Consider the following 25,206-nt stretch of genomic DNA (forward strand, 5'->3'; position numbering starts at 1 on the left):
TACATCGAGCCAAATGGAGGAGAACGTCGCGTCCACCTTCGGATTCCTGGATGCTGGATGCTCCCGTCATCCTAGACTCCCGGGTGTCTGTCGGACTCTTCAGATATCGCGGAATGCCAGGAATGTCGGCAGCACGGTGCCTCTTATCGGGCTCTGCTCCTTTTATCGGAGTTTCTTTCGGTACCTCGGTGCTTCCTCGAGCGAACGGGAATGTCTCCGCGAACGGGAGACGCGATGGACGCATCTCGAGAGTGCATCTCAGGCTCGTAGAGTAGACCTCGGATCTGTCCCACGTCCAAATTGGACGTGCGACTCGAATCGAGCCCTGCAAGTCAGGGCCCGGTAAGTCTGCCAAGTATTAAAGTGCCAATAATTGCAAGAAGCAAAAATGAGAGAACGATTCTGCTCGCCCTAAAGGGAATCCACTCGGTAGGTCGGAAGAGAAGAGCGACGTGCAGGAAAATTCCCACAAATGTTAGCGATCGTACCCTGGGGAAGGACTTGTGCCAGGAAAGAAGCGATTGGCCGGTCCTTCCTAAGTGCTTCTGGAGATCGATTCCGTGCAGATTCATCTGGACTTCGATTTTGGGCTCTTGAAGGCTCTTAAGGCTCTCAAAGTGGAAGATCGATAGTGCAGCGGACGGTCGATCGATCGCTGCGGTCGGACGTTTTTCATTTTCTGGAATTTCTTTGCGGGGAAAATTCTGATCGTGGGCCAAGTCGCGCCGTAGAGACGAAGTCATTTTCTTTTGAGGAAGGAGGTTTATTAGGTGCTCAGGATTTTTAGTACAAGGCGATACGCCTTTATAACTGCTTCGGCGTCTCTTCGTTTTATGTGACGAGCCGAGTTTACAACGAAGGTTTATTTTCTCGTTAGTGTCTTCCGGTTTAACTTCCGGCCCCGCGATATTAAATTAATTTTTCCTCCTTGCTCGAAGCGAGCCCCGCGAAAGTGCCAAATTAAGGTCGAAAGCTCGAGTAAACGCTCAATCAAGGTACTCTCTAGGGTAAAAAACGAAGGAATCCACCGATCTCCGTAGAGTGACCTTCCGAGAACAGAGTCTCCTTATTTTGCACCTAAGCCCCCGTAATTCGTTAAGCTAAATTAATCTAGTCCTTAGAAGTGTCGTTCGATAATTTCTTTCCAGGCGGCGCGCATCCCTGCAAGTGTCTATTTTTTTTTTAAGGGGGACCGCCGCGGGCTTTCCGATTTAATTCGATTATAGATAACGTAATCTTAACACCGGGTGCCCGTCTTCGCAGACGTCGGATGGGGTCCTCTTCGAAATGGAATCTCTCTAGATGTCCGCCCTCGATTTCGTGAACCGAGCTTGACAACCCTTTCTTCGGCCACAGGACGTTTCCGAAGTCGGGCACATAGCCTCTAATCATGTACATTGCGAGGTGTAAAGGTTAATCATAGTCGTTCGTCCTCAGAATCGAGGCGAAAGCGTAGAAAAGTTCTAAAAGCGCCCCGGATGCGCAGAGAAGAATATTTTTCAAATGTTGGAACTCCTCGGCGACGTCCTTCCCGCCACGAAAAGCGCCCTCGATGTCGTCGGGGGGTGACAATTCTAGGGAGGAGTTCGAAGTTCCGGAAACCCTATTTTGTCGACGGAATCGAGTTGGCTATACGCGGCTAAAGTTCGGCGGATCCTCTTATTCTTTTCTTTAAATTTATTTCGAAATATTTATCTTCATCCGCGCTAAATAAGGCCACTCGTTTGGCGATGCACGGGGAAAATAAAATCTGTTTAACTTTCGGAATAATCAATTCCCAATGGATAGGCTTTTGTAACTTTAAGGTGATATGAAAGTGACATCGGAGAGGTACATCGTTCGTGAAAGTATTCCTCGAATTGGGTTTACCAATTTATTTCAAATCTTACCACATGAATAAAGAGATCCTAAGGTACATCCTAAAGCTCACGAAATTTCATTTTTATAAAAAATTTTCGAAAATATCCATAAAGAAATTTTTTTTTTTTTTTTTTTTGGGAATGGAAGGATTCCGAACTTTAGCCACGTTAGCTCTTCACGGCCGTTCGTTGCGTTGTATATCCACGTTAGCAAGTGTAGGTACCGAGCTAAAAATCGAGGATGACAGAGGCGATAAAGAAAGAAAACAAAAAAAATCCGCTCGGGAGAAATCAAAATGTCTTAAGGGTCTGGTGTTCTAGCGAAATCCGTAGTTTTCGATCAGTGTTCACTTGGAGTATTACTATGGCGGGATGGCGACCATTGTTGCGCGAAAAGGGCAGGGTTTTATTGGGTAGTAAATGTCTTGACAAGACATCCGGATTGAATTAACATTTACGAGCTCTGCTCGCATTACCGACGCCATGATCGTCCACGTGGCGAGGGTAATTTTCCCCTTACAGAGGAAGTAAATAAAAAAAAGAAAATAACGCAGGCGACGTTTGATATCCACTTATAAAATATGTACACTGCCGTAGACAATTATCAGTTTCCCAACTTCACTGAGCGATTCTAAATTTCGCCCCTCGAAATAAAAAGAAGATACGATAAATCAGGTGATAAACGCGAATCGCGAGGTCCCAGGTGGAGGCGCACGATTTTGTAAATTAAGTCAACTTGTTCCGACAATTGACAATTCCATGCAACGATTAGGGATTACAAGGGATTAAAGAATGGTCGGAAATCGTAGACTGCGAGGGCAAAAGTGTAGGGAGATTTTTTTCTTTTTTTCCTTATTCTTCTTTATAAGAAACGGTTCGCCGAGGATGGGAAATCGCAACGATTATTGTTCAGATTGTTAACGGTGATAAGAGGATGGATTCCCGCCGCACTAGTAGGTTCTATTGTTAAAGCGCACTAAAACTTGTGACTAAATAGAGTTTACGAAGAGGATGGATAACGATCCAATTTAACGAACAAACTATTCACCTGTCTGTACACATCGTTGTTGTGAGCAGGATAATCGTAAATCGAATAAAACGATAAGGCATCTCATTGTACTCGTTGTAAGCCCGGAAACTAGTCAAGTACCTCAGACATGGATTAACTTTGAGAATAAATCTAAACGAATGTTTTACGAACACCCTTGTCACATTTTTTTGACATCCCCCGATGTGCCTATAGAAACAAAAATCGAATATCCCCTTCGTCTCCAAATACGAATCTTGATTTTCGAAAACCTGGAGAGGTTCCTTTTATCCGGATTTCATTTAAATTCTTAAAAATAAGATTTTGTTTATTTATGATCTTGTGATCCAGATACTGCCATCTGGGTACCTCCGAACTGCACCAGCAATCGCGATGTACCGAGAGATGAGGTGCCCTTATCGGTCGAGATACGTATCGATTGTTATCAACGTGGAATTTGATATTGCCGTGGATTGCTAAAAAAAAATCGTCGAATTATTTGGCAGTCGCGTGAAAAATTCTTGGACGAAGAGAACTTTACCATGTAATATAGAAATAAGGGAAAGTGTATTATGAATGTTATTTTTTTTTGTTATCGATTAGATAGACATTGTTAGTCCCTCAGCTGCAAGATGGCACAGGAGGCATCTTCCGCGTAAATTAGTGGCACCATCTAGCAGCCAAAGTGTCAACTGACGATTTAAATTTCTTTAGAATGCAGACTGGACGTCATTGTTCTCCATGAGTTTCCGCGAGGGCATTAAAAAATAATTTGTCGAGATAAAATGCAGATTGTCGGACAATGCGTTACGCAAAGCAAAGGCGATCCAATTTTCTCTTGGTTCTGCTCGCGCATACTAGCAGCACATTTATCTGTTTAAAAAATAATGTATTTCCAAGCAAATGCGATTCAGAGTGCATCGTTACGTCGAGGCCAATGTTAAAACCGGAACAATTGTGTCGAGAAGTTGCGTACGCTTTTTCTCGTGGCAAAAGTCGCAGCCAACTCGACTCAGTTTACCTGACAAGAGTCGATTTATCGAGTTTAATATCGCTTTACACAAACGTCACTATTTTTATCGGTTTTTATTGTAATAACTACGGGATGAGTATACGCGTAAAAAGAAACATTTAAGTACCGTTCAAGTGCAGTGGAAAATAATTTATTGAAACGGTAGAGTCGTAACTGAACCGAAATTTTAATGTCGCTGAAAGACCCGGGTGAAAAATATATTTAATGTAAGACATGTAACGCAATGTAAGTGTAATTTGTAAAGTGAGCTGGCGATACTTTAAATACCCTAGAAGCGCAAAATATATATATATTGCAAAAGATTTATTTTAGAGTATTACTTTCATATTTATGTAATATTATCGAAGATTACAAGAAAATATTGATAACATATACTCTGTGCTACTAGGGTACAAGTTGCAAATGTTATGTGGGAAATGAGTACGTTATTGATATTTGAAATACGGTCTGCAGGTGGGAATGACTTGCGATGACATTTCGGGTAATTGCTGAATATTGCTGAAACGACTGGCACATTTCCCGTAATTTCAGGGCGAGCCGAAATGCGACATATTTCACTCAAGTGCAGAATGCTCGGCAAATAGAGGGAAGCATCGGTAATGACTGAGCAACAAAAGGCGACCGGTCGAAGAATCATCGTGCAAATATTCTCCGAAGAAAAATGTGCTCGGGCCCGAAAGAGAACATAAGTACGCAGACGACAGCAATTAAGTCTCTTCCTTTGCTGCTTCCTGATCATTATAAATCCTGCGGCGTGACTTACAATTCATTTGCGGCATTGTGTCAGTCTTTCATAAGCCAACGTGTCCACCTGACAAGAATGGGCCACTCGTCATGCGTTGAATCTTCTTCCGGAAGAAAATATCAACCCCTCGTGGGTTCACCTTCTCAGTTTTTTCGCAAAGTTCCTCTAGGGAGGTCCTCCTTTTACCGCGAAACTACGCAAAGGTGGTCAAAAATCTAACAGCTGTTTCTCTATTCACGTTTGATTTTCAATCAAATTTACCCTTTGGCTCCTAAGAGCGTCTAAAGGCGCCCGACGTTTGGTCGAATATCGCCTGCACGGTCAGACGACTTTCGCCCATATGTCGAAATGGCTCCGTGTTCAAATGGTTAAACAAAAGCGTAAGAACGTATTCGAGGGATCCTTAGCAGCTCGTAATTCGGGGAAGCCCCTCTCGGGGAATTTTGCTCGAGCGTTCACTGTTGCGGGAAAATGATCTAAGTCTGAGAAGGAAAAGATGTATCGATCCACATTTCGTGTTACAGGTTTATCTCGCTCGATACTTAACTCCTTGGAAGATAAACCCGTCTGTGGGACACTCGATAAGTGGGAGTACAATCGGCCGAAGTTATCATAAACGTTGGAGCTTCTGATGAGACAGTTTGGCCTGTCTCATCGGGAGCTTCGCTGCTGTTTCTCGGACCTCGATTTTCGATCTTCCATCTTTTGGCAATGGATCACAGACTCCGCAAGCTCATCTCGTTCTTCATCCTGGTCCTCTCCTCGAGCTTGAACAGCGGAAGTGTCCTTTTCGGTCGCGGTGAGTACTCTTAATAGGCTTTGTCACCTGGAAAAAAAAAAGAATGAGAAAAGACTCGGTCTGCCCAGTTCATATATTTTTTTCAGATTCCTCTGTAAGTTTAACAGGTTTTTAAAAAATGGTTACATTTCCTTTTTTTTTCTTTTTCCATTTACGCATACCCTAATTTCTTGACGCCTCTCGTTCATTTAAAATGCCTATTTCTTCCCCAGATGACACATTCAGATCCGTCAAAACGTCATCGACGGGAGACAGCAGCCATCTTCCCGAGAGCGTCTACGCTTTCCGCTCCGAAAACGCGTCGGTCCAAGAAAATTGCACCGACCGATCCATCAACGATTTCCCGAAAGACCTGTTCACCTACGAGCAGAGGAAACACGGAGCCGTGTTGCTGCACACGATTTTTGGACTGTATTGTTTCGTGCTGACCGCACTTGTCTGCAACGACTACTTGCTGCCAGCGATGGACCTCATCTGCGCAGACCTGAAGATCAGCATGGACGTCGCTGGGGCGACATTTCTGGCCACTGCGAGTTGCTTCCCAGAGCTCTTCGTCAACGTTGTCGGCACTTTCCTGACGGAATCCGACCTGGGAGTCGGAGCCGTCCTAGGAGGCGCCGTTTTCAACACCTTCGCGACGCCGGCTTGCGGCGCTTTATCGGCGGCTCAGGTAAAACGCGCGTCTACGCCGTTTTCCTTAAATCGACCCGATACGATCGGTGGCAATGAGAGATACATACCCGCTTATCGGATTGGCCATTGCTCCAGGGCCGATGTGTCTTCGATCCTTAACGGGTCGGGTGGACAGCGAGATCGGATGATAACAAATCATGGAGCCTTCGGCAGTGCCGTTTCTGGAGCAAAAGTGCATCCTGCACTCAGAGATAAATCCAGCTAAATGAACGATTTCTGAACTACTTTTCACTGTTATTATTAACGTGACTGATATATTAATGATTATTATAAATTTCACATGCTCGTAAAAAATTGTGGACGGTGCCGAGGAGGGAGGATTCCCATGATCAGCAGTGGGTCGAATTGGAGTGATATCAAGATGGGTCGGAAATTAATTTCTACTTATCGGATCTTGCTCGGTCAAGAGGAACGGTTTATTTTTTCATGTCAAATTTATTTCCAGGGAATTCAACTGGACTGGAGCATCCTGTCGAGGGACTGCGTGATCTACATAATGTCGGTCAGTGTTTTGGCGGTGATAATGTGGGACGGACTCGTCACCTGGTACGAGTCCATGATTCTGATGATCATGTTCACCAGCTACTTCACGCTCCTCTTCTTCAACGAAAGGCTGATCAGGTGGGCCAACAAGCTGATTGCGACCTTCTCCAAAAGAAGCCAGCTGAACGATACCAGGCGGGAGCCCCGTAAGAAATTTCGAATTTACTTCCTCCGCTCTATGAAGGACCTTACGAGGGAATTTCATGGTGGTCCTTCCAGCTCCAGAAGATAAGACCGACCCCATGCCGTTCGGCACCTACAGGCCGTACTTTCACGGGGAATTGATGATAGAGTACAGGAACAGCATCTCAAAAGCTGGAGGCAAAATCCCCAATGGGACGGCTCGCCCTGACGAGCACCTCGAAAAACTGGAGTACGTGGAACCAAGTGCGTGACCCCGAAACTTAAAATCTCGACCCACGCCTCTTCCAAGTCGAGCCTCTCAAATTTTGATGACGTTTAAGGTGATATGAAAGGACCACTCTACATATACAAAACGTGAAAATATTTATAAAACTTTTCTCCAAAGTGGATGCATCGAATCGATGGGAACTTCAGCGTGTGATTACTTCCATCGATTCGGTGCATCCAGTTTGGAGAAAAGTTTTATAAATATTTTTAAATATTATGTATGTATATAGAATGGCCCTTTCATATCAATGGAATTGGTCGAACGAGTATTTCACAATTTTAGGCACTCCATTTACGTGGCCTGGTGGATCCACGTCTGCGAACGCGTGGTTCCTCTTTATCTGGCCCCTGAAGTTCATCCTGTTCATCACGGTGCCCGATAGCCGATTTAAACGCCTCAGGAACTGGTACCCGGTGACATTCGTCATGTGTGTCACCTGGATAGCTATTACTTCGTACTTGACGTCATGGATGATGACAGTGGTCGGTGACACTCTGAACATCTCCGACTCCATCATGGGGATCACTATTCTCTCGGCGGGGGGCAATATGCCGGAACTCGTCACGATCGTCACCCTCGCTAGACAAGGTAAGTTTACAAATGATTTCCACCCAGAAGATGAAAGATTCCTGAAAAGACGTCAAGTTACAAACCTCGCAAATTCCGTTCTTTTTGTCCAAGGCTACGGGGATTTCTGGGTACTTTGATCAGGAAGCGGTGATAAGTGATAAGTGGACACGCGCCAGATCATTAGCCGGATAGACGATTATTAAATTGCGGTATATCTGGGAAAACACTCGACTCGGCCGGTAGATTTCTCACCTGATTTTCATTTTCACTTTTGAGTGGAATTGCCCAATCAAGACTACCCCCTTCCTAATTAAAAACGGCAAACCGCGAGGAATTTTGATAAGGAATTCTTTTTGCAGGCCACGGTGATATGGCGATGAGCAACACCTTGGGGGCCAACACTCTGGACATCCTGATGTGTCTGGGTCTTCCCTGGCTGATCAAGTGCATAATGTCCGGCCAGGACATCGAGATCGTCTCCGGCGCCCTGGCGTACAGCATCCTCTCCATCTTGGTCTGCGTGGTTGGATTTTATCTCGTAACGGCCTTCTTTAAATTCAAGATGAACAAAAAGGTGGGCTTCGCCTGCCTCTTCATGTACACCACGTTTCTGGTCTTCGCGGTGATGGTGGAGTCGAACGTCTTCTTCTTCGTCAACCTGCCGATGTGCGACCGCTGAAGACCTCCTCTTCGATCAACAGTGATCCTGAAGAAAGACTCGTTTATTCGAGGACCTGATTTATTTTTCCGTTTTTTATTCCAGCCTTGAGAGGGCGTTCGTTGATCTTAACCCTTTAATTATGGCGTAACCGGACGTGGAGATGTATTTGTACGGATAGTTAGACCCCATAGTGCTGATATTTTATATGAATACGATATTCATTTGTCGCTTTGAATACTTGGGAATGAAGGGGGTGCACTATAGGGGCGTTTCGTAATTAAAGGGTTAATTTCGAGCCCAATGGTTTCCGTTCGCTCAAAGGAGACGGAAATGGCGCACTCGTTGGGGCTAAAAAAAGATGGAGGAATCGTTGAGATTGAACCGTGGCATGCGGCCGCGCTGTAAATAATTAATTCGTGCTCCACTTTTCGCTCGCGGAGTCGCCGAAGGCATAGCAACTTCTCCGAAATACTCTAGAATTCCGTTTAACGTGACTCGGTAGTACTTAGGTTGCTTTACAGATGAATCTCCAAAGCATTCGCTATTAAATTGGGGAAAGAGAGTATCGAGAAAATGTTCGGCGGGGGTGGTTGTGAAATAAAGGTTTAATCGCTGCACAAACGGGGCGTTTTAAGCGGCTTTCAGCCGAAACGGATGCACTTCGGGGGGTTTCCGGGGGGACATCCGAAAGAAAGCGAGAGCAAGCATTGTCTTTAATTGCAGCGACGAGGAAGCAATTGTGCGATCTCGCTGTAAAAAGTGCTCGACAATGGAGGTGCACTCGCGGCATCGGATTCGAATCTTTCAGCCTGATTACCACGACTCCGCAATCCACCATTCTGTAAATCCGCGCGCCACTTCCGGTTTTTCCAAGAGAATGAAAAATCCCCGAGGAAAAATTCCGAGTGCATTTCCGCATTAATTTTTTTTCCGACCACGCCGAGGTGTACGAGATCGAAGTCGCGGAGGAAACGGACCTAAATAATTTTCCAGGAATTTCTCAGACCAATTTTCCGACAGGAAGAAAAATTTACGACGCCCTCCGAACACCTGGGGAATATTTGCAGACATTTCGCATGCGAGATCTTTAAGTTTGCAGACACTTTAGAGCTTAACCCAAATCCAAAGTCAGCCTCGCCTGAGGATAAGTCCGAGAAGGAGGTAATCCTCGTGCAAACTATTTTCCTAAAAAAAAAAAAAAAACGATCCCGTTGTCACTTCTAAACTGATAAGATTAACGAGATGGGGTCACGGTATTGTTTTAATTACATGATCGAGCTCGAGTTTGCTATCGAAAAATTTGAAATAAATTTTCGGAGCGTTTCTGGGAATGGAGAGGACTCTAATAATTCCCGAAAATCGATACGCCTCACCTCCGGTCGCGATTGATACTTTATTAAACAATTTGCAATGATCACTTAACATTGTAGAAACAATCTTACGATTAAAGTAGAGTGCACCGAAAGATCACAAACTCCTCTAAATCGGCCTTAGGCGGATCCAACGCTAAAGTCACTCGAATTTCTGGCGAGTTAGCACGTGAAATTCATAATTCGCAGCTTAAACCTCGTTATAAAGCCGATGCTCGTTTTTAGCGCTGAGTATTCGCGGTCCTTAAACTGTATAATAACCTGCTTTACGTCTTGGATAAAGAAAGTATAACAACCTGGCGTTTTTTCTCGCAAAATTCCGGTCTCGTGAATTAGATACGTGTTAATCGTGCGTCTCTACGTTGCCGGAAAATCTGAGAATTTTTCGTAATAAAAGGAAGAAAAAGAGTCCGAAAAGGAATTAATTAACAGACGTGCACCCGAGGTGTAATGGAGAGTTAATTAAAACCGGTAGAAAAGTTAGCTTATCCTTCGTGCGCAATTTTATCCTCGAATTTGAAGCAATTGTATCGCGTTACGGCGTGACTCTGTCACCGTCGTCTTCCAGGCTTATAAAAAGGCGAATATCATGATATCATTTAGATTGTATTTAATAAGCGACGCTTTAAGATCGTTTTTCATTTCGTCGGGGAAGGATCGCTTCCTCGTTAAAATTGTTTCCGCTAAAAAATTCCCATTTAGTGTCCAGACTCGGTCTGGCCTCGAATTAAAGTTGAACGATGGCGTTTTTTATATTATTTAATTTTCACCCACCCCTGATAAAAGCCAATCATCGCCAACACCTCGGAGACTCATTGTATATATTATTGTTTTGTAATCCATACCTCTCGATCATGGCGCAATGACATTTCCCAGATAGACAAATTTATTCTGTAATATGCGTACACATATCGCAGACATTTAATGCAGCGAATGGTCTGCAAATTCTTAGTAAATCGATTTCCCTCATAATGTAATGATCACGAATTTCTATCTGGGTTCCCATAAATTACTCCCGCCATAATTAAGTCTTCAGCTCGTTGCAATATCACACGTTTATCGTCCAGGAAAATGTTTTTAAAAATCACGAACCTTCGTTTAAGCCCTACTCGACGATCCTCGGGTCCCCCAATCGTCGTACATTACGGTTTAATTATCACGAACCTTCTTACAACTCCTACATGATATCAATGTCGATCGTGTCCCTTCGAAGGTCGATCTTCTGCCTTTTGATTTTCGAAATTTACACATCGGGTCGTAACGCTTGCCTCTTCGAGACTTTCGCGCACGCGTGTTAGATCTACATTCGTGTATATATATATACATATCTTGGATACATATATATATTAATTTTCCCAAGCGTTCCACGCTTCCGCATTAAACCTCCGAAACGGTAACCGTTGATAAAATATCTTAAACTTTACAAATATCTCCTCACCACTTCTCTCTCCCTACGCGAGTTTCAATTATCCGAATAAACCGAACGAACGAATTGCGCGCACCTTTGCCTAATACCGCGAGCGATTTACTATTTAATTATTATTTAAACGTCGGATCGATCGGTCGGGCCGGCCGCGAAAAATGGCGAAAGACTCCTACGGTTCTTTTTCTTTTTTTTTCTTCCTCGTGTAGCGTCGGCAGTAAGCGTAGTTTCACTCCTCGCGATTAATCTCGAGTACCAAAAGACCAACTAAGTAACTACGGAAAATCCTTCCGACGTTATTTCCTCGTCCTAGCGTGATTTAAAAAAATCCCCCCGGAAAGAGGCCCATCCACATAAAAATAAATGTATTTCAAGAATATACGTCAAAAGTATTTTCCCGTATATTATTAAAATACATTTATTTCCACGCGGCCAGAGAGCGCGGCCATTTTCCCCGGTCGTCATCCGCGCGTTATTCATAACTCGGGATATACCTCTCTTGGGGAAATAATTCATTTCGAATCTAGTAAAATGGACGAAGTCACCTGTCGGCGCGTTAATTAACCTCTGATGCATCACTTCGGAAGTGTCCGAGAATGCCAAGATGGACGACTAGTTCGGGGACGAAATCCTCCCGGAAGGACTCGAGTACGAATTAGATGGACTAAAGTAATAGATAATCGTTAGTCGAAAAACTGACGTAACGGCGTTCGAAGCTTGCAAAAGATTGATCATATCCCTAAGAACACGTTAATAAATATTATCTCGGTGACGTATTGCGGATGGCATAGTTATTACGGAGCGGTCGCGAGCTAATCTAGGTTCCGATTAGTTTTAATGAAGATTAGTCCTTTCTATCTAGAAGTGTCGCTTTCGCGAGGCTGCCATTACGGCCGTATAGCAAATTATAACATACGTTAGCTCGTCTCTCTCGCTCCTCAGTCGCTCGGTCATTCGCTCTCATTATGTAAATCGCCGATCTCGGAAACCGTGCAGATTTGGCGAAGCTTCAAGTAAGATAGTTACGTTCGAATGGCTGGTTTCGAATCGGCGTGATATATGTATAAGGCTCCACCCCAGCACAGCCATATAACTAAACTGTAACAACAATGTAACAAACATGGCGGCCAAAGGATGGATTTCGATCCCTCGTGTCCCAATTTCGAGCGTCAATTGCTTTTGCAGAGAATCGTTATTTGTTACATTACTTGCTACTCGGATGAGTTATATAACCGGGATATAGTGCACATGCTGGGGTCATACTCCGGACGACCCTTAAATACTTAATACCTGAAGTACCTCGGGAGAATAGACCCTCTCTGGCTATCGTACGGCTAACTATCTCCTCCGCGAACCTGGGCAAGTAGGAATCGTTCTCTACGTCTGTATATCGTTATTACTCGAGTTTTGCATTAATAGCTTACGCTAGAGTCGCCTATACGTGAGCACTGGATGATTAAAAATACATTGGAGGGACAATGGCGCCCCGACCTTGCGAGACTCCCTAAGAATTAAGTAATTCGAAAAATCTCTCTCCCGCCTCCACCTCCACCTTCCCCTTATTACCGGCAGCGAGTTTACCTCGAGATTTCCGGTTTAGCTATTAGTTGTTAATCGGTAATTATTTATTATGGCGAAATTCCGAACTACGCTCCTCGCCTAGGGCCAAGCACGGACGCGCGGCACTTCAGTGACCCGGAGACTTCGACGCGAGCACAAGCCGTGTCGGTTCGGCCGCCATCTTGGATCCCAGCGTTCTTCCGAAAGCCCAGATGAGCGTTCGAACCGATTTCTACGGATTTCCTTCTGTTCGCGCTCCAGTTTGGGTACTAAAAAATTATCTCCTAATTTATCGGTCGTTCCCGGTGACCCGTAGAGGTCTTCGATGGATGGCGAAAGGCGAACGACGCCCGTCGTCGCAGGCTTCGCTCCGAAATCTGGCGAGGAAGCTGCACTGATAAAAACTGCCCATGTAAATTTACATACCCAATTGATTATTTCGATGCCACGATAAATTGCAGTAAAGTCGCGTTGTCTCTGTACTCACATCTAATTCAAGTGAAAATGCACTAATACGGTAAATATACACCGTTGCGTGTACGTGTAGAATTTTTAATTTTTCCATTTTACGTTTTTCTATGTAAAACCTCAGTTATGAGGTATGTAAAGATGTATGGAAATACTTTGTTAATTCAACGAGAATTTATTTGACTGGAATAATTGTTCATGGAATTAACAAAATATTTCTTTGATTGAATTCTTGTTTTTTCGTTTTCTCGGTATAAGTAAGAATCAGCGAACGGAGGGTCTAGAGACGACCCGATGACTAACGACTCTATTGTTAATGACGAATCGTGCAAGATATTTTTCTATGGCGGTCATGCACTATGGTTCCTTTTTTTACACTTCGTTGAGTGTCTTAATTCCTAGTAGTACTGGATGCCGATATTCGATTCTTGCTCAAAAAAAGCAAGCAAGCTTCCTCTCGACTAAATATTAGTCAAACTCCTCCTCGCCACCCTCTACGGTCGTTTATACGACACGGAAATGTATAAATAAGCCGTAAGTTTCTAGGAAATGGACACGGCTATGTACCCTTAAAGTTTACTCGACTAAGGCGTGCCTAGATTTTGATTTGCATAGAGGAATCCTGTCCAACCGAAAAAGCCTCTGCCATCGCAGGTCCTCGCCAGAAATCGGAACGTAGCCTTCGTTGAAGCTTTCCTTGAAATTCTTTGGAGGTTAGGAAACGGACGACCTCTCCTAGGCCTCTCCTCCGGAATTCGGAACACGCATAAATCGGCATATAATGGCGTATTAAGTGTGCAACTTTCTGAGCGAAGCATAATCTAGAAATTGAAAACGCGAGATGCCCGAAACTTCGAGTCCGTCCTCCAGCGCGGGGGCGAGAAATCGGATGGAATTTCCCGAAGGAAAAATGACTTTGGAACCTGATCCTCGTCTAAATTAGAAGACTCGGATCGCCCTGGAATTCTCCTCGGGGAACGCCACCCGATCTCGTCTCGTCATCCTCGGATCGCGGTTCCTTCGAGGGCAGAAAGTCGCCCACCATGCTTTGCCTCGAGGGGTTATTCACTCAGGAAATTATGGATTTTAATATTGGAAATCACGTGGAAATCGTAAGCAGAAATTAGCTGGAAATCGGTGAAAATTGTCGGAAGTCCCCGACATATTCTCACAATTTTAAGGTGAAACGTCACACGGAAAGAAAAATAAAATATTTTCGTTGCAATTACCATAGCAACGTGGTTAAATTATTTTTGTAATACGAATCACGCAAATGATGAGATCGATCACATCGAATAGTAATTCTAACTTCGTCAATAGTTGCAGTATCCACGACGCTGCGCTAAAAAGTTGCAGGAGTGATAACATTACCCATCAAGTGAAGTTACGATAACCACAATTGCGGTTTTCCTCGCCGTTTTTCACATTTCGTGCACTTGTTACCGAATCTCATTGCCGTTTATCATACGAAATGAAGGTTCTCAAAGAAGTAAATCGTTTTCCCCGATTTCCGAGTGAACAGCCCCTCGCTTTGCCTCCACCTCTTCGGGGTCGATCGGCGACCCCCGCGAGTCGTTCTCCGCAAAGACGGAACCGTGGATTCGCGCGATTACGAAAATTTCTTATAAAAGTACGAAGTGCCATAACGGAGCTGGTCGCGAGGATCCGCAGTTTGGTGAAACCCGCGACCGATCTGGAGGCGTCCAGGAGCAGGCTGGTCGATCGGTCTCACTGGATCTCGCAGAAGGAAAGCTTGTTGCTCATCTCTTTGGTCTGCTCCTGGTCCTGGCTGTTGCCCCCCTCGCTCTTCGGGCTGCCACCCTCTTCCAGGGAGCCCCCACCGCTTCCATGGGGGCAGATCGATTGTCATCTGAGAGCCAGAGTCGACACCATGGGTGGTCGGGACGGCTTGTTGTCGAGTATCCTCTCGATCTCGGTCATCATGGTCGCATTCAACTTCGGAATCAACTGAAATCAGGCCCGAGGTCAGATTTAACCCTTTAAGCGCTAAGCCCTTCGGCGTACGGGGGAATTTCATCAGGACGTACAAGCAATTTCAAGACCTCCATAATCAGGTGTTAAAGGTTCGAATTATTCTGTGGGGTCAGTTTGATGGAAACTTTTATAAATATTTTTATCTTTTGGTATATATATAAATCATTCTTTCGTTACACCTTAGGAACCCTGAGTTCGATCGACGAGATTCACCTGTAAGCTCTGAAGGCTCTCGTACAGCTGATCTATGTTGGACGCTCCCAGCAGAAGGCACTGGACACTTTCATTCTTAAGGGACCACGCGATAGCCAGCTGAGCAAAAGAGCATCCCAGTCTCTCGGCAAGGGCGCAAACGTCCCTCAGCTTGTCCGAGTACTTCCGTGCCTCCTCGTCGACGGTCTTGTCCTTCCAGGCGTACTCCTGCGGTAATCACATGTCACACTCTTAGAGCGGCCCGTCGCGATCCTAGGCTCGAGCGCCGTCCTACTGAGAAAAGCACGATGAAACGCACCTCTTTGTACAAAGATTGGGTTTCATCCTCTGTCCAACTGAACGAGGAATACTTATGCTGAAAATTACAAAGGCAATTACTCAACGAGTGCGCCCCTCGCCAATTGGGAAACGACAATCGAATCTCGTCCTCGTTGAGAAGAATCTGGCCCCTGGCCGGGGTTGGGTAATTTCATTTTTCAAAGTTTCTGTACGTATATTGCCGTATAAAATTACGTTTCCAATATGAACAATGCCGCAAATGTCCGACGTACGGCATCCACTAAGCTATAAACGTCTCTTAGCACACATGTAAAAAATCGAAATAATAAATGAATTCGACGTTTCTGTTGGAAATTCATCCACTGTTTGATATGAAACTTCTAATAGGATTTATTATTTTATATTTAAATTCGCGTAGAGAACGAGGATATGCGTAGAAAACTAGAGACGTAATATAGGTTGTAATACATGCGTAGAGTACCATGACGCATTATATGTACCCAACCCTGCCCTTGGCTCCGAGTCTCGGGTGAAACCGGACGGACGGATATCCGGTCACCTCCGGGTTTTCGGATACCCGTCATCCGAAAAGCCCGAATATTGGAGTTTACAGATCGTTTGGACACCTAGGAACAGTCGCGATGGGAGTCTTTGACGCGATTCCTTCGAGCTAAAAAGTGGACGCCTCGACACTGTGCCCAGAAGGACAGATAGTGGACGGAATATCTCGTGGGACCCACTGGGATCTCTTGTATACCTTGTACGACGACCTGGACAGGAAGGAGACCCCACAGTCCTCCGGTTTGGCGGAGACCATGCCGATCGTCACCGTTGACCAGGCCATCAAGCCGACTCCTGGAAATCCATACGCCATATATGAAAAGCAACCGAGATTCCGGCCCTGGATTTTTCTAAGACCGGTCAGTTCGTTACCAATTTTGTTGTACAACTCGGGCATGTACAGCTCCGGCTTCTCCCTATAAAACAGGTGGTACTCCGCTTGCTCTACGATGGGAGTGACGCAGTTGAATTGCCTGCAGTTCGTGTACGCCTCCATGATCTCTACGGGGGACCATCGAGAAGTGCCCCAGTACATGACCCAGCCCTTGCTTATCACGTAGTTCATGGCTCGCACGATTTCTGAAAAAGTTCGATCGGTTCGATTAGGGACCCGGACCACTATTCCGGGATATTTCCCTTTCAGGTCTTGGACTCTCACCTTCCATGGGGCACATCGGGTCGACCTTATGGATCATGACGATGTCGATATACGAGAGCTGCAGCCTGACCAAGGAAGCTTGCACGGATTCGATGATGTGCTTGCGCGACAAGCCCCGACCCTCGGTCCTGCAAGCATTAGGAGTTAACTCCTTTTTATCCCCTAGGTCGACATTAATCGAAAAAAAAAATTAAATAATCAATAAAAAATTAAATAATCAAATAATAATATTAACTACGGCGAAATGGAGGTGGTAATATTTTATATGAACAAGATATTCGTTTGTAGCTCGGTATACGTGGATATGAAGGGGCGCTTCGTAAAAAACGCGTCGATCATGCGGAAGCCACTATGGTGGCGTTTCGTAATTACAGGGTTAATAACGCCGCTGTCGACGTTGGCATCTCGTTATATCTCCCGACAATGTGGCGCTTCTTTATTCCCACTCCCATTGTTGCGTTGTATTGACTCGAAACTCTATCTCGCGGCTTCAAAGCGGGCCTCTGAAGAGGTTCGAAACTAGCACCTGGTCGTTTTGTGAGCCCTCCTCTCTTGTTCCAGCGGGACAAAAGAAATTATGTGCAGACGCGCCGTGACCGGGGGAGATGGGCGGAAGTGCTCCGCACCGGCTCGAATCCCGACATCAAAGCCCTTTCGGAGAGCTTGCTCTCGCCAAACGTAAAGTGGCAACACTTGAGTAATCGAAAGTCGTCGACGGGGACTCCGGTTCCGAGTTCCGAGGTTTCCGGTGTCCCGGTAAGCGCCAGGGATACTTTTGCATCCGAGACAAAAGCGACGCCACTCTTTCGGATCCGACTCTCGAGTTCCTACGATTAACGTTCGCATGCGAAATTGAAAGTTTTCTTAGACGACATTCTAATGTCGGCCAACAATATGAAATTTCATCCCGCGAAAGACACTCTTGCGCATTCAAACGTCGCCCCAAGTCCCGACCTCGCAACAATGCGACATTTTTTCGTGCTAATTTATTCGCATGCAAATAAAAAAATCTTGCACTTTCAAACGTCGATCAGTGACGCGACTTCGCAACGATGCGAAATTTTGTCATGGGAAGAAAAAATCCGGATGAATTCGAGAATCGATTTCCAGGTCCCGATTACGTAGCTCAAGGCTCGGCCCGTCATCGCCAGCAATCGCGATCGAATTTCGAAATTGCCTCTGCTGGTGAAGCAATTTGTTACCCCAAACGCGGCCTGGCTTCCGGCGGGAGCGTCATCGGTCATTCCGCAGCGTCGCGACGCCCGACCTACCCCGAGGCTGAGCGCATAAGGCCGGTGCTCGCAGGACCAGAATAATCCGAGTTACCGATCGGCTACATCGGAAGCATTCTAGGATATCCAGCGGTCGTGCGTTAGCGGTTTACCCGGCCAGATCGACCGGACCCGGTATCGATTGGTCCCTCTTCAGGAAGTAAGTCGCGACCGCGAAGTAGTACAAGGAGATCCCACATTTCGGGGATGAGCGCTCACGTTCACCCCTAAGCGCTCAAGAAGAAGCTCGAAAGAGGGTACGAGGAGGTATCGCTGATAAAGTAAGTCTCATAACGCTGAAAGTGAGACACGAGTAAGGGTCTAAAGGAATTTTTATCACGAGGAAATCAGAGCAGAGGCCGATTAGAGGGTCCGCAGAGCCGCGAGTGGAGTCGCCGCGGACGAAGTCGCTGCAGGCCCTACTCGATCGACCTACTTGGTATTCCAGTAGATTTTGGTGGTAACGACGTAGCTGGAGCGGTTCCAGGCGCGTCGCAGAAGTATGCGGCCCAGTTGTGTCTCGGCTCGATGTCCACTGTGCGCCTCGCTCAGGTCGAAGACGTTGATGCCGCTGTCGTAGGCCAGCGAGACGACGGCCTCGGCGGCCTCCTCGCTGCTGGCACCTCCGACGCCCCCGAAGGTGGTCCACGTACCTGGGACAGGGAGGCTCTCCAAGTACAGTCATACACCACGAGACCGTCGACGTCGGATCGTCCCCTAGGAGTACCTACGGGTCGATCGGACCTCGAAAGCGGGATTCGCCGTAAAGAAAATCGATTGCAATCCTATCGGACACGTAGAAGCACCTCGGACTACTCGGGAGCAACAATACGCGTCCGTCTCGCAAAGAAGAAATATTCGTAATTGAATAGAAATTATCGTGAGATATTTTTTCTTCGCGGGACTAGGTGTTTCTTTCGATCAGCTGATCTTTTCTCTCGGCGTAGGGTGACTAATGAGGGCGAGGTATAACGATCTATGTACTCGGTAAGTACCGGGAACTAACTCTATAGCTACGGTGCGGTCTACGTTTCTCGTATGTGTGCTCGGTTGAAATTGGACGACACGTAGTGCACCTTGCAGGAGTCCAGGCAGCGTGCGTGCAGAGGCAACCCTAATCGATGGCCGGGACTCGGCCTCGGCGCTGCTTGGAACAATCCGTTTTCATCCTATTATCGATATTGAATATTGAACGACACGGTTTCTTCGCCCGGCTCGAAGGGGTTAAATATCGAAGCCCCGACGTTACGTGGATACGTGTCCAAATAAGGCACCTCGGCGGGCGTCGGTCTCGACAGAAGCTGTTATCACGACTTTCCTTATCGACCGCGACAGGTACCGCGGAGTGCACAGGTGCACCACCTTTCGCACCTGATTAAAATGATCCCCGCGAAAGTATTATGACCTTATAATATTTCTTTGTTAACAGCTCCCCTTATTTTCATTTTATGCCTCTCGCGAGATTTTTCTTTACGGTGAAAAAACCTTCTCTTTTTATTTTAACTCATTTTGTAACAATCTCCCCAATCTCTCCTAATTGCAAGCCCGTGAATTAATAATGCCGGGTCTATCTCTCTCGGCGTGACATGGGATAACATTTATTAATGCCAAAGGCACGTGCACACAAGTTGCAGGGCGGGAAGTTTGCGGATTCGTCGTCTCGGCAGCCCGGCGGAAAATTAACTCCGATTGTCTCAATATTTAACTTGGCATAGTCGGAGGAGGATTCGCGGTCGCGGCCTCACGAGGACCCGACTTCCCGGCCGAGAAAACGTTTCGCTTCTCCGGCAGCTTCGGTACTTCCTGTCTAATTCGGAGTTAAGCGAGCCCCGCGAGCATCCCGAAAGCGGCCTTCATTTTGGAAACGGTTCCGCTCCAACTGGGGTAATAAAGTTTCTAACTCGCCCGAGCGGGCAGAGATGGCAAATTCCGACCGCCCTGGCGCTATTAAAGCGAAGGTAAACGGAGAAAAAAATGTATATCAAAGTCGGGAAAAATGAGTCTTCTAAATACCATATTACCGGTGCCGTCCTATTACAAACAGCTTAAGGTAATAAATAATGACGTTTCGCACCGCGTAAATCGAGGGTGAAGTGTGTAGTACGTCCCTAAATGCTTCGTTTCTAATTTAATACAAACTCGAAAATTGTTCTTTGTCAAGCCAGATCACGCATTTTTCCATGTACGCCGATTGAATGCCATCGGAGGAAAAATTCATGGATTCATCGACAGCCGATCGAGACCCCTGCGGAACGACGGGCCGCCATCGATCCGGTTCATGTCGAGGACTCATGGATGAAACATTTATACACGAGGAAGAAATTAACACGTAGGTGTATACACATGACAAAAGCGGCCGAAGAAGCGAAACCCCCAACACGGACAGACGACACGAACCGACGACCACGCGGGGCGGAAAGTTCCCGCGATAGGCCCTGGCGAAAGTGGCTGATAAAATTCCCCTCCCGTCAATTGGAAAACCTTATTTCCCACGTCTGAAAGGCTCAGGACGGGGCGGCTCAAAAGAGGCGCGTTCGCCCTCGATCGCATTTCCGGGATCGAGTTTGAACACCCTTTCGGCCCTAGGGACGCGACATACGAGATTGGAACGTGTCAGGTGTGGGCACGAGGGATGCCGTGCAGAAAAACTGGATAAAGCGCGATATCTCTACGCGTCTCGTCCCTTTCGCACGTCGAGGCGAGTGTCGACCTCGTGGAACGCGTTTTCCGCTTTTGTCGCGACCGCGACGAGCGAAAAGACGAGAGACTGCAACAATGAACATGCGAGGGGGTCTCGAGGGTGCATTCGGCATCGGTTGCACCGAAAGGTGTCTCCCTCAACCCGCGGGGTGCCAACAAAAAGCGTCGTTTTGGATTCTCATATTAATCCCAATTTCCTCGATTTCTTCGATTCCTTAAGAAGTCCCGAAGGTGGGCACTGGGGAAATCCTGGATTTTAACCCTGAAAATCACGTGGAAATCCCAAGCCAATTTGGCAATTTTTGGAAACCACTGAAACGCTGTCGCGAATTTCAGGCTGAACGTCCTTTGTTATCAAATCGCATTGTTGCTTGTCATATAAAATGAAAGGTAGTCCGCTCTCAAAGGAGGAAATCGTTTTCACCGATTTTCCAAGTGGACGCTTCCGTTGGCACCCCGTGAGATCGCGACGAGGCGTACAGGTGGACGGTGGAGGGTGGCAGGGGCCGCGAGAAGATCTAAGAAAAAACGGGGGTGGACATTCAGCGTACCTAATCCAACATTGGAAACACGTAGACCGCTTTTGCCCAAGTTGCGGTAGCGAATACCTGGCGAAGGATGCTGTAAACGTTGAGCTTGTGCGGCTATGCAGCTCGTGAGCAGCTGCTCTTTAGTGCCGACCGTGGTGCCGCAGATCACGCCGGAGTCTCCGCCGCCGCCGCCGCCATTGAACTCTTCCATGCAGTCCAAACTCGCTATCGGAGCGCGACACCTGGCTCAGAGAAAATTAACGTCATTTTCTAATCTCCCTTCCGGGCTCGTTAAAATAAACGATTGCCCTCGTTAAAGTGATACGAAAGGGCCCTCTCTACATTATCAATTTTCTAAATATTTATCCAATTTTTCTACGACGGGGTGCGATCGTTTGGAACTTCAACGCGTGATTATGGAGGCTCTAAGAAAGAATACGATGATCGAAAAATTTAATTAAAAAAAATTGGTTATTTATCCCACACTGGAATCAAAGAGAGATGATATGGTGCACCTAGGTTGAAGAAGTTTTATCAATATTTTGACGTGGTCCTTTTGATATCAGTAGTCAGCCTAATAAAGAAAGGAGTTAAAGGTCCAACGAAGACGATAAATCCGACCAGCCTCGGAGGGAATTATGGCCAGGGAAGTCTAAACGTGGACCGATTCGAGCTAATCCAGGTGATTTGTAGCAGTTTGATTAGTAGGGACGACTTCGTGAAGAGATTCAGGGGCTTCGGCCCCCGAGTTGGGGAGATCGATGGATCGAATTGCACCCAGAAAAAGAATTCACAGTTGGAGCAAGAAATTTTACTTGCCGCAAGATACGTGAACACTTGAAAATTTCTAACGTGCGATATATATAAATCTATGTAACAGAAAGTATTTTCTTTTTCAACGATGTCAAGTTTCCTCCAGCTGGACGCTGGACGCAAAGCCGGGGCAAAACGGTGCCCCATTTTCGCCCCTTTTTTTCATTGCATATGTATGAAATTTCAGAAAGCACCGCCCTTCGATTTTCCCGCTCGAGCTCTCTACCCCCGAAATGCGGTGCAAATTATTCCGCGAGTTTCGAAGTGCACCTCGCGCTTCGATTAACGCCGGAAATTCGGGCCGAATTTCAATTCACTATCGGGTTTCTTGTAACGATTACAAGAAGTGAATTAAAAAAAAAAAGTCACCGAACCAAAGAAACATTTCTTTGATTAGTCCCAAAGAAAAATATCCTGTTAATTCGAATAATAATTGTCTAACTCGAACAAACTCGAATAAATCGGATACAAGATTTATTCCTGATTATGACGATTTATTTATATCAAATAATGATTCTTGAAATTAACTAAACTATTTCTTCGGTGCCGTTCGAAGAAAAAACTTCTTTGGTTCAATGAATTGTTTTTTTTTCTTCCTCTGTAAACGATGAATCTTTTTATAAACTCCTGGATAACGAGGTCCACTTTTCGAGGAGCATCGAGGTCGCCGTGTCCATTTCGTCCCCCGATATCGAAACCCGTGACTCCGTTTTGCCCCGGTTTCGAAAAATGCATTTCCGATCATTTCGAGCCGCCCTCCCTCCTCGATCTACATTTTTCCTAATTAAGCGCAATCCCTCTCGTCCCGATGAATGTGCATGAACTTCGCCGGGGTCTCCACTTGTAATTTAATTACCAATGCCGAGTACTCGAGCGATTTCACGAGCCGACGAGTCCGCATCGATAAAATCGATTACGGATCGATTAGTTTCCCCTCGCTGGCAGTTGGGACATGGACCGGGAAAAACGAGCGGCCATTAAAGTTGCCGTTCTCCCCCCACCGGGCAATTACATGTCTTTGGGGACGGGAAAACTTTGGAAATCAAAGTTCTTTGAGTCATCCAAGCCTTTCTGGAAGGGGATTTTTATCGCCACTTTGTAAATACGGGAAATCCGCCTCAGAGGTAGCGATACTCTCCGTGCAAATGGTATCGAGTTGCATAAACACTGCGAGTGCAGGTGCAGGGAAACGGGATTTCGGTAGACGAAAGTATTTCGGGCCTGGCACGAGGAAGTTTAACGATCCAAAGGGGCTCAAGACCAGGGAAAAGCATTTTGATCTCTCCTTCTCTCCTCACGAAGCGAACTTGGAGAATTAGAAATAAACCAGGAACGAACGATGCGATTGGTGTCCCGGAAAATGACAAGAAACATACCCTCGAGGTCAATGTAGAAAAAGATGGTCGCAAACCAAGGTAGAAAAAGAAGATGGCGACTGTCGGGAAAACGGTTGCTATCTCGTTGCAAAGCCTAAATGCGAATTACCCTCGGCTTCTACACTTGGACCCTCCCAATTAAATCATCCCCGTCATTGCCGATTCCAATATCCGTCGAATTAATAATGACACGTGCAATTACTACTCGCCAGCCAATTAAGCGACCTCCAGGACGGAGTGCGGTAATGCCCCGCAAAGCGGTGCACTACCTCGACGCAACCTTCTCGTCAATTCGGAGAGGTTTGAATCGAGCATCGAAACCTGCCAAATGAATTTCCACGCGAAAAGGATAACCTCCAATCCCCGATTGAAATTCGAATCGAACGAGAAGATCGAAGCCATTGTCGGACTCGCCAGAAACAATGGCGCGAATCGGCGCCATTGTTTCTGGCGAGTCGAGTATTTTAATTCGATAAACTCGAGTCAAGCATGTATATGAGTCAACTCGCGTCATTTTGACTGTAACTCGAGTTATCAGTTCAAACTAATACCCGTTAAGGATCGAGTCGAGTACTTGAACTCGAGAAACTCGTTAAACCGAATCATTTTACTCTCCACCTCGCCATTGACTCGACTCGCGGAATACATGCGGTGAGTCGTCGACTCGAATTGGCAATGTTCGAGTAACTCGAGTCAACGAAGTACTCGACTCCATACATCGCTTCGACTCTCCTCGCCGCGTTATCGACTCGAGTCGAAACTCGAGTAATCAGAGCTTTGAAATTCCAGTAACTCGAGTCGGTAAAGCCTCCTCCCCGTCACGTCACTCCACCAGATATCTACCAAACCCTGGAAAACGACTAATTTCGAATTTCCCCCGAAATACAAAAGTAACCCGCCGGTACTTCTAGGACGAACCGCGTTCCCGGGGAGGGTACCTCGCAACCGGGGTCCGTACCGATAAATGGTCGGCAGCACGTAAGAGTCGTCGTCCTCCATGCTGCTGTTGGTGTTGGCGTTGTTGTTGGTATCATTTCCCGCGTTCGAGCTGTTGCCGAGGTTGCAGAGCATTAGGTGTGACATGTCCCCGAGAGAGGGGGGTCCCTGGCCGGGGGTTCAGGCGTCGGTCCTTGGGCGCATCATGGGAGCCCTCGGAGGTGGTCCTCTCGTCTTATCATCGACGGGCCTCGAACCTCCCCTGGGGGGTCGGGCGATAAATCGGCGCGGCGGCTCGATGGCGCGTATACATCGGTGAACGGTCGGTCAGGCGAGTAGGTGATAATTATTGCGCGTATCGTAGGCACTGGTTTTATTGAGTGGTTTGAGGCACCGGTCGGGGGCGACGCGCAAGGGCGGCCGGGCTCGGCTCGAGGCGTCGTCGTCGTCGTGCTCCCCTGCCGCGGTAGGCAAGACTGGCGCGTCGCGTCGCGACGCTCTCGCCAGGCGCTGCCGGACTGGGCTCGGGCTCGGGGCTCGGGGCCGGCGAGGGCGCATGTCGAAGTCGCATCCAGCGCATGGATCGACTGGGGCCACTCGGGCGCCGGCGCGCGCACCCGCGACCGAGGAGTCGGGACGGCAACCAACGACTCGCCGGCAAAGCCGCATTGCGGATCCGCACGCTGACGCCAAGCCAACGGGCCGGCGGTC

At 46.7% G+C, this 25,206-nt stretch overlaps 2 protein-coding genes across 2 annotated transcripts; one reads left to right on the forward strand and one right to left on the reverse strand.

Moving 5' to 3' along the window:
• Positions 1-5,283: 5,283 nt before the first annotated feature.
• LOC105704231 (sodium/potassium/calcium exchanger 3) lies at positions 5,284-13,827 on the forward strand. Its single transcript, XM_012433287.1, has 6 exons — positions 5,284-5,463; positions 5,676-6,133; positions 6,602-6,845; positions 6,919-7,086; positions 7,394-7,699; positions 8,041-13,827. The coding sequence occupies exons 1-6, from the start codon at positions 5,376-5,378 to the stop codon at positions 8,358-8,360; spliced, it is 1,584 nt and encodes a 527-aa protein (XP_012288710.1). The 5' UTR covers positions 5,284-5,375; the 3' UTR covers positions 8,361-13,827.
• Positions 13,828-14,605: 778 nt separating this feature from the next.
• On the reverse strand, positions 14,606-24,881 carry LOC105704009 (voltage-gated potassium channel subunit beta-2). The gene is made up of 9 exons (XM_012432838.1): positions 24,518-24,881; positions 21,392-21,612; positions 18,577-18,793; positions 16,870-16,997; positions 16,584-16,790; positions 16,408-16,505; positions 15,670-15,720; positions 15,372-15,575; positions 14,606-15,131 (listed from the first exon to the last, which is right to left on the reverse strand). Exons 1-9 carry the CDS (start codon positions 24,640-24,642, stop codon positions 15,030-15,032), a joined length of 1,353 nt encoding a protein of 450 aa, XP_012288261.1. The 5' UTR covers positions 24,643-24,881; the 3' UTR covers positions 14,606-15,029.
• Positions 24,882-25,206: the final 325 nt, after the last annotated feature.

The sequence above is a fragment of the Orussus abietinus genome, unplaced genomic scaffold, assembly GCF_000612105.2.
Source record: "Orussus abietinus isolate OABI.00-Male unplaced genomic scaffold, Oabi_2.0 scaffold11, whole genome shotgun sequence".
NCBI lineage: Eukaryota > Metazoa > Arthropoda > Insecta > Hymenoptera > Orussidae > Orussus > Orussus abietinus.